The sequence below is a fragment of the Seriola lalandi genome, unplaced genomic scaffold, assembly GCF_002814215.2.
Source record: "Seriola lalandi dorsalis isolate HSWRI2012SDOR001 ecotype SW California unplaced genomic scaffold, Sedor1 jcf7180002052274, whole genome shotgun sequence".
NCBI lineage: Eukaryota > Metazoa > Chordata > Actinopteri > Carangiformes > Carangidae > Seriola > Seriola lalandi.
In genome coordinates this window covers 1,239,832-1,251,631 of record NW_019522827.1, presented here as the reverse complement: position 1 = coordinate 1,251,631, position 11,800 = coordinate 1,239,832, and the positions used below count along the sequence as shown (strand labels likewise).

Below are 11,800 nucleotides of genomic sequence, written 5' to 3'. Positions count from 1 at the left end.
GGGGGGTGGGAGGGCTCCAGAGAAGAGCTGAGGGGAAACTTTCTGGGACTTACTGAGCTTTGTGTGTCACCACTGGCAGGGGAATGTCTTCACTCATGTAGTCCAGCTCATCGGTTAAGCTGTTGGCGCGGGAGATGTCGATGGAGGTGCTGTTGTCATGATTCCGCCTTACTGCAAAGCACAAAAATAACAGATATAACATTTTAGTACACTCATATTGAGCTTGTGAACTGTACATAAGTTAGAATCTGCTTCATTTATATTGAGAAAGTGTTTTTCAATTAATTAATTTTGATTGGAAAGAAAAAAAATGGATAGTTGCAATGTATAGAACTGAAGCTACAAGATACAAAAGAGTTAAAGGTCCCATATTTTACACTTTTCCAGTGCTTTATTTAAAGTACCAAAACCATCTCAATGTAGTTTTACATCTCCTCTCTCAGGATTATAGTAACAGCAGGTCGTTCACTCATGACTTCTTTCTGAGTGATTAAATAAAAAATACAGCAGATTTTAGGTAAAAGTTCAGAGAAACCAAATCCTGCTAGGCTGGATGATGGGTTCAGGTGGGAGGGGCTTGGGGCACGGCTGAGAGCAGTGGCTGCTTTGTTGTGACATCACAAAGTTACAGAAGTCCTGACAGCTCATTTCAAGGCTCAGTTTTCTGAATACAGGATGTGTGCATTTCTCTGTGGACTGAACGAGTGTACCTTTCACAGTATTTATAAAGAGCCTAGACCTGCTTCATAATCAATAGAGACATGACACCTATCTTTGTACAATATGGGACCTTTAGGTAACTATTAATGGACATAGTTTCCAAAATAAGCTGCTATAATTGTGAGTATGCGTAACACAAAAGCAGACACAAAGAAACAAAGATACCTGGAGAGCCAGGGCAGCTCAGAGTGAAAGACGACCAAGAATAATGAGGAGGGCCTGATGCCATGCAAAAATGATTAAAATAGGAGGAAAGAAAGACAGGAGAAAGAAAAAAGAAAAAAGGAAAAAAAAGTTGAAATATACACATCTTATATCAATGGGTTCCTTCAGTGTTCAACCACTTAGTGTAAAATATAAGTGTTACAATTGTAAATTAACATGGAGGTTTTCAAAAACCTGTACATATGAGAGGAAGTTTTTTTAATTTGACAATTCATATCAGGAAACAACATGTGTAGAAGCAGAAATTGCAGTGCTCCAGTTCAACAGTGCAGCTGGATGGCTGCTGGCGCGGCTAAAAACAACAGCAAAGAACAACATGTGTAGCAGGGTCTTGACCTGCAGTCAGACTGTCAGCAGCGTTTGACAAGTCTCTCCTCCAAACCACCAGGCCTCCATTGTGATAAAGAATGGAGAGGCAAATCTGTGTCCGAGAACAGAGTGACCATTCCAATTCAAGTAAAAGCCATTCAGCCTCTCTTGTATTCCATCATCGAGTTTGTTTAACATTGTCCAATCCGGAAGCATAGACAGCAATAGAGAGAGAAACATGGCCGGAGGAAGGGAGAGAAAGTGGGAGAAAGAGAAAGGGGATGGGGGGGGGGGGGGTAACTAGAGCTAACCAGAGCCACCTTTAGCCCCAACTTCAGCTCACTGAAGGAGACGTGAACCGGCTTATCAGCTACACAAACAGGATAAGGGTTTATTAACATTATGTAGTTTATCTAGCCCATCAGTGCAAACGTGTTTGGTTGAGAGAGAATGAGCCAAGGGCAGTAGAGAGAGAAAGAAAGAAAATAAGTGCGGTGAAAAAAAGTCAGTGAGATAGAGATAGAGAGAGAGCGAGAGAGAGAGAGAGAGAGAGAGAGAGAGAGAGAGAGAGAGAGGGCGCTCCATTGAGAGATTCTCACAGACAGGGAGGTAGGTGGGGCCAGACAGATAAGTGGAGCGATAAGCCGGACATTGACTAAATCAAACAATGACCAGTTTATTTCTGACCACTGGTGCTCCACAATGGCCGCTTATCAACTCCCGACCCCCTCCCTCTCTCCGGTGTCCCTGTCTAGGTCCCCACGGTCCCCTAGGCCCATGCCCATTCCTAGCCAGGCCAGCCCTGTTCCTCACCCGTGGTGTTGGCAGGGCACCCAGTAAAGAAAACAGGCCAGGTCAACCCAGGACCAGTGTCTAAATTCTCTCTGCTTGGCTCTGGTTTGGTCCAGTTGGGGACAAAGGCCCAGCCAGCCAGCGAGTCTAATTAAAATACTGTCTGGGCCACATTAAAAAGGCAGGCTAGCTAATGATTAACAGAGAGGAGTTTTTAATAGGAGAAAAAGGAGTACTTAACCAGTGGAAGGGGCTGCTGGTTAGACAGTGCAGTGATCACACACACACACACACACACACACCATATAATCAGTCTTTGTGTCCGTCGTTTGGACAAAGAATAACAGGCATATAAAAGAGGCTTCATTGTTGTCTTCTTGTCACTTGGATTTTGGTCCAGTTTGTGTCTTGAAACATAAGATTATGGAATGGAAACTTGAGTGCACTAAAATATTGGTAAACGGAAAACCTAATCTCTGGAGTCCCGTTCAGTGCAACTCAGCTGTGATGGGGGAGTCAGAAAGACTCACCTGTCTGTCTGAACATCCGAGTGATACCTGCGAAGAAAGCCAGAAAATATTGTTAATATGCAACTTCTGGGCCAGATACACAGTATGGGAAAAGATGGAAGCACAGATAACACTGTCTATCCATTCATACATTCTTTTAATCCAACAGTGTGTCGCAGTTCATTCATGCATTCATTCATTCTCTGCCCACATTTGCCATTTTACTAACTCTCTTGACATTTCAGACCCTGCTGCTGCCTCCTGCCCTGCAGTAACCCTACTGGTCTGAAACAATCAAACTGCATTAGAATATTATGCTGACTCATCAACTCCGTACAGCAAAATCGAAATGAAACCAGCTTGCTAAATAGGACAAGTGGTTTATAAAACCTATACAACCTAACGCATGTTGTGTTTACATGACTCTTTCAGCAGCTGTGTGACCTGTCTTAATAGCAATTGTTAAGAAAACATTTGCATCTCTCGAAGTATTTTTTTAAGAAATCCATGAGCCTGGTGCCAGGTTGAAACAGCGATGGTTAAAACAATAAACTAAAAAAAGCAGGAGCCCTGGTGTAGACAGTTTACATCGCAGATGCCTGTTTTATGGCTGGATCTGAAGCAAAGATCATACAGTCTCAGGCTGTTTCAGCTCTACCCATTATCATTAGTGACAGCAGGCTGCAGACTTTGGCTCCTTCACATGGTTTTATACCATCACCAGCTTGTCCAATTCATTTTTCCACTCCATAGTCTCAACCTGTCTGACCTTGTGTGAATATATAAGAAAAAAAAAATGTATTATTAGAACAAAATGATTGTACCTGTTGACAGCTTATTATGGTGCATGTTGTTGTGTAAATATGTGAATGGATGCTGGATAAAATGTGATGTTTAACTGATTAGATTTTTGCATTAACTTTGAGTTTTTTCCACACACACGTTCCACGAAGCACATGTTCTCCTTCGTAGTTTCCTGCTTAATTGGGTGGATCTTAAACAACTTTTCCCCTCATAAGTGGTTGATCTTCTTGTGATGGTGTGCCTTTATGTCAAGTTTATGTTGCTCCAGCTCCTTTTATGACTGCACGCTTTGACAGGAAAAACTCATTAAGTGCATTTATTAACCCGGAGTCTAGGTCAATTCATTTGGCAGGGTTGGCTTTTAACACAGGAAGTCAACCAACCGCCCCCTTCACCAATCAGCCATCGATGATATACTGCTTGTGCAGACCTGCATTTAAAACAAAAACATAGTTTCTATGGCAATGTATGAGTGCTGGCAACAATTAGGAATCACTATAGGTAAAATTTTATAATTATCTGCACGTGGAATTATCTGAAATAAACATAATCAGTCTGGTCGAGCTTTTCTCAGACTCATGACACAAAGATTACACAACTGGGCTTTGGCAAGATTATAGCAATATTGGTAAACTGCAAGTGGTATAAAAAGAAATCCCACTTGTAACCTTGACAAGTCCATATTTTTTTCTACCTAAGCCCAATGTGAGTGTCTGTGGCCAGAAAAGGGGACAAGTGAAGCAGTAAAGAGCTTGTAACCATGACCTCTAATCACCACTGAGACTGTAATGGCTTCCATCTGGCCTGCTAGAGACACCTGGCAGCCATCTTGGCTCTAAGGGGATCAGGATAGGGCCTCTGTTTACTGTGTGAGAATGAGAAACCAGCACATAACAACTCCTCCAATAATGTGTAATGGTCTACACAGTTTGTATGAACTGAGAGAATAAAACTGCAACCTTTTGCAAGAGTTTAGCTCTAAAAATGACAGTCGAATATCAAATCTATCGATGTTGGCTTTATACTTTCTAGCTTTTGTGGTAACTCCACTCGTATAAGTGTATTGTTCGTATTATATCCGCAGACTTTTAAAATCAGAATGACAAACAGAAATATTAGCTGACAGCTAATATTTCTAAAGCAACTGCCATAACAAATGTCATTCCCATGGAGTTGTTTTGGCCATTTGAATTCCCTGAATGCAAAAAACACATCAAACTTTTACTGAAATAATGGATTTCCAAGGCCTTTAAGGCAGCATGACATCATTTCACATCCCTCAACACGCATTATTTCATCAAACAAAACTGTATTAAAAGGAACAGAAAAAGGTTGGTTTCATTACTGCAGTAACTCAGTTCGTCGAATGTGCTCCACATGACACAGGCCTCATTGCCAGCTGGCCTTAAACTGTATTAAAAGCTGCAAAGATATCTACACAACAATAACCAATGCAATTGAGAAACACCTTCTTCAAAAACACCTTCAGAGAACATGGCGTTCTGAGGTGTCAGGTTCTGAATAAAAACTCTGTTATGAGGACATCCAAAATGAAGTCAGTTGGATTAAGCAGTAATAAAAAAGGGCTTAGATCTTTCATGTGTAATCTTGGCTGGTTGACTTGTCTGAGAGTTGCTGGAAGAAAAACGTGTTAGACTTAGAGGACCTCAGAGTGAACATATGAAAAATTGAGTGACAATAACCCTTGATATCTATTTCATATCAAACTGTCACTGTCACTGAGCAGTGTTCTTTTCGCTCTATTACCTTCGACACTGCCCCTCGGCTCCTCCGAGAAAAATGAGACATCCTTCTTGTCCACTGAGTCATCGATGTGATCGTAGGTGATCTGGGGGATTGATACAGCCCTCTCTGAGGCCACACCCATGGAGCCATTACCTCTGGACTTCAACCTCCTCTTGGTCCCCCTTTTCTGACAGACAGAGGAAACATCAGCCCCGTTAATACACAAGTGTAATTATAATCAGCAAAACCATACTGATCTGTAGAGTTGAATGAGCTTTGTAAATCCATAGTGTAAATAGCTGGAAATAATCAACAGAATTACAACTGCTCCTGACGTACAGCAAATGAATAAATACAAAGTGACACATTGTCCTGATGCTGTATACAGGGTGCTTTTGTGCCTTCCTTCACACTTTCCCTTTGAAAATAAGTTAAGCAGTCTATCAAAGCATTGCCTAGTTATAGTTCACAAAGGCAACATTGCTGCCGACACTGCACCAGTCTTGATGTCTGACATTAAACTGCATCTCTGCTGGTGAACGTGGCCCGGAGGTTCATCAACAGCTTCACTTTGGGCAAAAACCTCACCTCCAACCTGAAGGAGGCAAATGCGACATTTTCCTTTTATCGTGACCTCAGACTTCAAATTCTGAATCTCATCCCAGCTAATTCGCGTTCAGCTGGAAACCGAACACTCGCGGTTGATGAAGCAAATGGAAATAAAAGATCAGTAAAAAAAAAAAAAAAAAAGCAGAGGTGTGATTCTGTCGTCACCAAACGCAACACTCTCCACTCCGTGCCTGCACAAAAAGATTCTGTCCATGAAGATCACAAACAGAATCAGTGACAAAGTTGAACCTGGGTGGAGCCCAAAGCTCACAAGATAAACGCTTGACTTATTGACATATCTGCCATATCGACAAGCCACTGGCACCATAGAGGCTTTGAACACGGCCCACTCTGTATTCTGGACAGCAGTTTGCTGCATGGAGGTCGTTTCTGTGCGGCTGTATTTAAATGATTGTTTCATTCTCTGCAACAGGGCTCCAGGAGTTTGGTCTCATAGATTAAACCATTCCAACTGAAGCTCCAGCTCTTGTGTTACTGTAAAGGTTTGATCCACCAGCAAAATTTTCTAATATAGACTGGAGAGATTTTTGTAACCCAAAGCAGCCCCCTCTGCGCTTTGCTAACTAATGCATGTTGTCTGTGTGGATCTTATCTTCACTGAATACATGAAAATGCTGGGGGGGGGGGGTTTTCTGTTGGGTCGCTTCCAATGCTGTATGTTAGAAATAGTGGTGACAATTGGTCTTACTGTAAATCATTTATACTCCATTTAAGATAAACACTACGACTGTAACACTGTAACTGAACATTAATTTTGTGCAAAGTGATATCCTGGTAGTAGCACAGCACATTTGAATACAGTTCAGGCGTGCAAAATTGTCCAGGAAACATTATTCTCGGAACAATGAATCGACTTATCCAGCCATTCCAAACGAGTGTTAAAAACCCACGCTATGCCAAAAACACTGACATACCAAGACACATCATTTTCTTTTATTACCTGCTTAGTTCATACTGTTGTTATACATCACAATCTTCCCAAATTCTCTGCTTGCACGCTGCTGACATAAGCGGTAGCTGTTTAATCTCATTTTAACACATAGTTTTTCACAGCTATGTGTTATGTGTCAGTGAGTTTCTGGACCTCAATGGTCCCCCAGTCCAATCCTTAGACTAACCCACACCAACGTCATGGACGTGGCCTTTGTAGAAAACTCAATTATCTGGACTCAGTGGGTCAGACTTTGGCATTGACAAGTGGCCAGCAGTTCAATCCAAATACCCAAAGTTTGAATGACTCATTAGGAAAGAGAGTGAGAGAGAGGAGGGGTGGTGACTCAAAGAGAGAAAAGAGAGAGAATGATGGAAAGACAGGAAGAAACTGTAACATATACACTGAGTTTAAGAGAAAGGAAGATTAAAAGAAAACAGACTGGTGGAGTCAGATAGAGAGAGAGATGAGGGAGAAAGACCATTGTGAATTGTGAATGAGCAAGAAAGAGACAAGGCAGAGAGGGGCAGAGAAAAATACTCAGAAAGAGAGGAGACAGGAGAAAGAGAGGGGGAAATAAAGTCTGTTAAACGGAGAAGAAACAGGGGAGAGAGAGAGTCTTGAAAGACAGAGAAAGGGGAGAGAGGAAAGTCAGAGGAGAGAGTCACATGCTGAAACAGAAAGGAGCGGAAGCAGCCTTCATTCTCCCCAATATATGTGGGTTCAATGCTACACAAAGATTTTTTTGTTGTTGTTCTACTAGACAAAGGTTTACTCCCATGAGAAAGGCGGCGGTGACATCATCTCAACTGACTGAGTCTTTGTGCGGCGGAGACAAAGGCCTCGAGTCATCCTGGTGGAGTCAGGCCTTCGAGGGGAGGGGGAGTGGTGGCGGTGGTGGTGGGGGGGTCCTGTGTGTGTACGAGTTTTGTGTGTTTTGTGTTGTGTTGTGTGTCCTTCCACGTGTGTGTACGCTTGTGGGAACTAAACTTGCCCTTTTATGCCGTATGGCCCGGACGCAACATAGCTAATATTGTTGTGAAAGGTGAACTGCACAAGGAGACAATATGGTGTGGGCCAGACGTATGCAAAACCACCCTGCAGTATCACAGTCTGATGGCTTTTTCTGACGCTTTTGAAGAGTTCTTGACGTTCCACAGCTCAGGTTCAAAGGATCATTCCAAATGTTTACTGAAAAAGAAAAATGTTTTTTTTTTTTTTTCATATGCAGTATGAGAAATACGTGCAATGTCATATCTAAATGAGATATCTAAAAATCAGAGGAAAAACAAATAAACGGTCACATGTCCAAAGTTTAAAGACTGACTGCTGTTATTTTTCTAGGTGTTTCACCTCAATGGCAAAAGTAAAGAGACACAATCAACAGTGGAAGAGAGAGAGAGACAAGAAAGAGTCTCTGCTTGGATTTAAACTAAGGGTGTCACAAGGTTAGCGCCTTAGGCCACAGCATCAAAGACATACTTAATATTTTAGGGATATAGAGCTGTTCCAAAGGGAAACTAGAATCGCTCTCAGTAGAGGCCAAAGAATCCTACATGTCTTTTGTTCTCATGGATAGCTCTATTTATTTATTGTCTTTAATCCTTACACAAGACAGCTGTATGGTTTTATTATCTGTTGTGCGAAATGATGACATCAGCATTATACAAGTCATACAGCTCTACAGCTGCATGAATTGTCTCACTGCTATGTCGCAACTGCTATTGTTATTGTTATCTCGCAATTTTAAGGAAAGCGATGATAAAAATCCTGGAACCTCCCCTATAATCATCTTTGCACCTAAAATTTAATGGGTTCCTCCCTGGACCATGCCCCATCCCTCCAGCAGGTTTGGTGCAAATCAGTTCAGTACTTTTTGCGTAATCCTGCTGACAAATAAACAAACCAACTAACAAACAGATACGGGTGAAAACATAACCTCCTTGGCGGAGGTAATAACTGAGAAGAGCAAATCAATCACAGCTGAAAACTCTACAAATCAAGAGCCACACAATTCCCTTGGCTCGAAATTTAAGTTAAATTGAATAATTACCGATATGTTCAGTTTCCTAACATTAGGACTGGAGTTGTCAGATTCCACTGTGGTGACGGCCTCTGAAGTTAGGACGTACATTTTCCACGTAGCAGCACAGCCACCTGGTTTCTCTGCTGCATAGCACCTCCACAGTGTCTGAAGGGGGGCGGGTTAAAACATAGAAATAGTGTTAGTCACCACGCTGATCCACAAACGCTGCGACCATTGTCCTTTTTTCTTCCTTCCTCCCACAATAAAAGTTTTAAACCAACCACAGGACTATGTCAGTGATGCAGCAATATTAGCCACAAATTCAGGCACATGTGTAAATTGCTTTAAGTGCTGATGGTTTTTGGTTTAACATTTTTATAATTCTGTGCTATGTAAATTATGTTTGATTAATTGATACTTTATTCTTTATGTCGACAGTTCTGCAGACATTCAGGTGCCTTTGTGTCGCAGGTGTCTAAACTGTGTGTGGTTGTGTCTCAGTGTATTCGGGGTAACTGTAATCCTTGTAATGGTTAGCTTTGGCACAAAATAGCTACTTGGTCATCTACCATTTCACTCTTGGCAAGTGGTATGCAGCTCACCTTTTCCATGGCTCAGTGGGGATTTCCAGACAACAAACACTATAACTTTTTTTTTCTCTGTTCAGTTTCCAGTGTTTGCTGAAGCTTGCACTGGCAAGATCTGCAAAGTCTAAGTTTGCACCTTTTCAAAAAATAAGAATGAGACCGAGAAGGTTTTGGAGCCACGTTCATGACCCAATACAAACTATGGTGGAGAGGAAATGCGTCTATTAAATCACTGATAGACTGTGTCAGACCTGGTTTCAAATGTGTATTCACATTAAACAAAGCTTGAATGCATGCACCAGCATATCACATACCACACCAGCCTCCGAATTTCATTTTGGTATACAGTATATCAATATAATGGTGAATTCAAAATCGTTTCTATTATTTCACAGGAAAACAAATCTAGATGCACCATGCTAACATTTACCTGAATGAGAGAGGCTGCAGCAGGGATCTGTCTGTTGAAATGCTTCTGTCTCTGCTTCTGTTGGACCTTAAGAGCAAACCCTGAGCCCAGGATGCCCTAATTGGGGAAAAATTAGGTTTTGCATTGTGTTATATCCATTTATCCACTTCAATCAGATACATTTATATCGCATTAAAGATGTAGGTAGGTAAATTCATGTTTTATCATTACATCAGTAGAATATTACTAAAAAAGGAACTAAAATGAAAAACAGCAGTCATAAGGTTGTAATAAGGTTGGGACTAAATGAAACAAAATAAGTTTAATAAAAATGAAGTCTTTCCTTACTGCTCATGAATATGATTTAGATTAAATGTATATTTACAGCAGGCAGAGCGAAGAAAGAGATGGCGAAGACACTGAAGCAGGAGGCAATGGCCTTGCCTATCCATGTTTGAGGGATTTTGTCTCCGTAGCCAATGGTGGTGACAGTCACCTAGAGACAGAGAGGGAATGAAGTTCCTATTACAGGTATTAAGATTAACAGGAGCAGATTGTAAAAAAAAAAAAAAAAATGCAAACATCTAAATCCCATAATATTCAGGGCCCTTTACTGATGTAAGAAATGTCAGGAAACTTAAGAGTTCAGAAAAGCTGGGGCGTCGTGTAGCGTAGTGGTCTAAGCCGGCGCCCCATGTGTAGAGGCTACAGTCCTCGCTGCAGTTGGCCCCAGCTCGAATCTCGCATCGGACGGCCTTTCGCTGCATGTCATTCCCCCTCTCTGCCTCCCCGTTTCCTGTCTCTCTCCACTATACTATCAAATAAAGGCATAAAAAGCCCAAAAAATATACATTAAAAAAAAAAAAAAAAAGAGTTCAGAAAAGCTACACCACTGCACATTTGGGGGAAACCAGAGTGAATCCATTCTTTATGCATTTCATACAAAGCCTGCCAGCAGATTAAGTATCTTAAAAACACTTGATAAAAGGAGCCAAGTAGGAATCTTTAATTCAATGGCTACTCATGTGTTTTATCAAAGGTGAGTTCATCTCAAGATATGTCAGTTATGATAAATGTCCCCATATAAACATGAAATATACACGTAAATAATTTGACCTTGAAAGCGCCATTGTCTTTTGGTTTTAAATAAAACTTGAGTGAGAAAGATAAAAATTCCCTCTCACTGTTAATAAAAATGTCAGTCAGTGCAGAGCTCTTACCACAGCAGTCTATAACAGGAGTTAGACAATAAAGAAAAAGTTCATCAGCAATCCTGGCCTTGCTCCACAACTGTCAGCGATGGCCGGGGCATTTCAGGCTTTTGCTCCTCAAAGGGAATAAGATTCCCAACCACTAATCCTCAGTGAGTGTAGGAATTTGCTGGGGTGAGGGGGGAAAACAAATACCTCTTGCATTTGCATGTACACCCACTCTGAAAGCCGAGCCAATTCTGACACATTCAGAACACACTTGGCTTACTGTGGGTGTCTATGGGGTATCACCTCGTGAGCCACTGCTGTGCGCTAACACAAAGCGGCTGATGTAAGGTGAGATACTTAAAAGGGCTTTGGGAGTAAAAAAGAAGGAGCAGGGGCGGGAAGGGTGGCAGTGGCTGGGGCGGCGGGTGGAGTAGAGGGGGATTTAATCCCTCATCCACAAATCCGATGACTAAACAATGTCCTCCTGACCATCAGAGTGGAATGGTCTACTCAAAAACACCCTTCTCATTCAGACTGTAGGGTGTGTGGCAAAAACCTCTTCATATCTACACAAAGGTCACAGACCTGATCGCTGTGCTGATCTGCATAAACAATGTACTGTATGTGTGATTACACCAGATTCAAATTGTGCATGAGCACCACCCACAAAATTGCAAGTTTGAAACAGCTTTCCTCATTTTCCCCATCACACTGTGTCCTTTTTGAAGTTTGAAAGGTTGTTAATATCAAACAGCCATTACCTAACCATCAGCATTTGGCAAAAGACGAAGAGAAGCAGGGAAGCTCAGGGAGGGGGGGGGGGGGGGCGGAGGAGGTGAGACAAGAGGGAGAGGGGAGTGGTGGCGGTGGGGGGGGTGGGTTCGTCTCTACCTAAGTGGAGGGTCAGCAGTCC

The 11,800-nt window shown here is 41.9% G+C and overlaps 1 protein-coding gene across 1 annotated transcript in view; it reads right to left on the bottom strand.

Annotated features, from left to right (window-relative positions):
• The window catches only part of kcnq1.2 (potassium voltage-gated channel, KQT-like subfamily, member 1.2), a 162,506-nt gene that overhangs the window by 127,208 nt on the left and 23,498 nt on the right, over nucleotides 1-11,800 (bottom strand). Inside the window, exons 7-13 of the mRNA XM_023400251.2 lie at nucleotides 10,074-10,184; nucleotides 9,710-9,805; nucleotides 8,720-8,857; nucleotides 5,127-5,292; nucleotides 2,577-2,603; nucleotides 886-939; nucleotides 54-171 (exon numbers count right to left, since the gene is read on the bottom strand). Of these exons, the coding sequence (XP_023256019.1) occupies nucleotides 54-171; nucleotides 886-939; nucleotides 2,577-2,603; nucleotides 5,127-5,292; nucleotides 8,720-8,857; nucleotides 9,710-9,805; nucleotides 10,074-10,184 (710 nt within the window). The remainder of the gene's footprint in view (nucleotides 1-53; nucleotides 172-885; nucleotides 940-2,576; nucleotides 2,604-5,126; nucleotides 5,293-8,719; nucleotides 8,858-9,709; nucleotides 9,806-10,073; nucleotides 10,185-11,800) is intronic.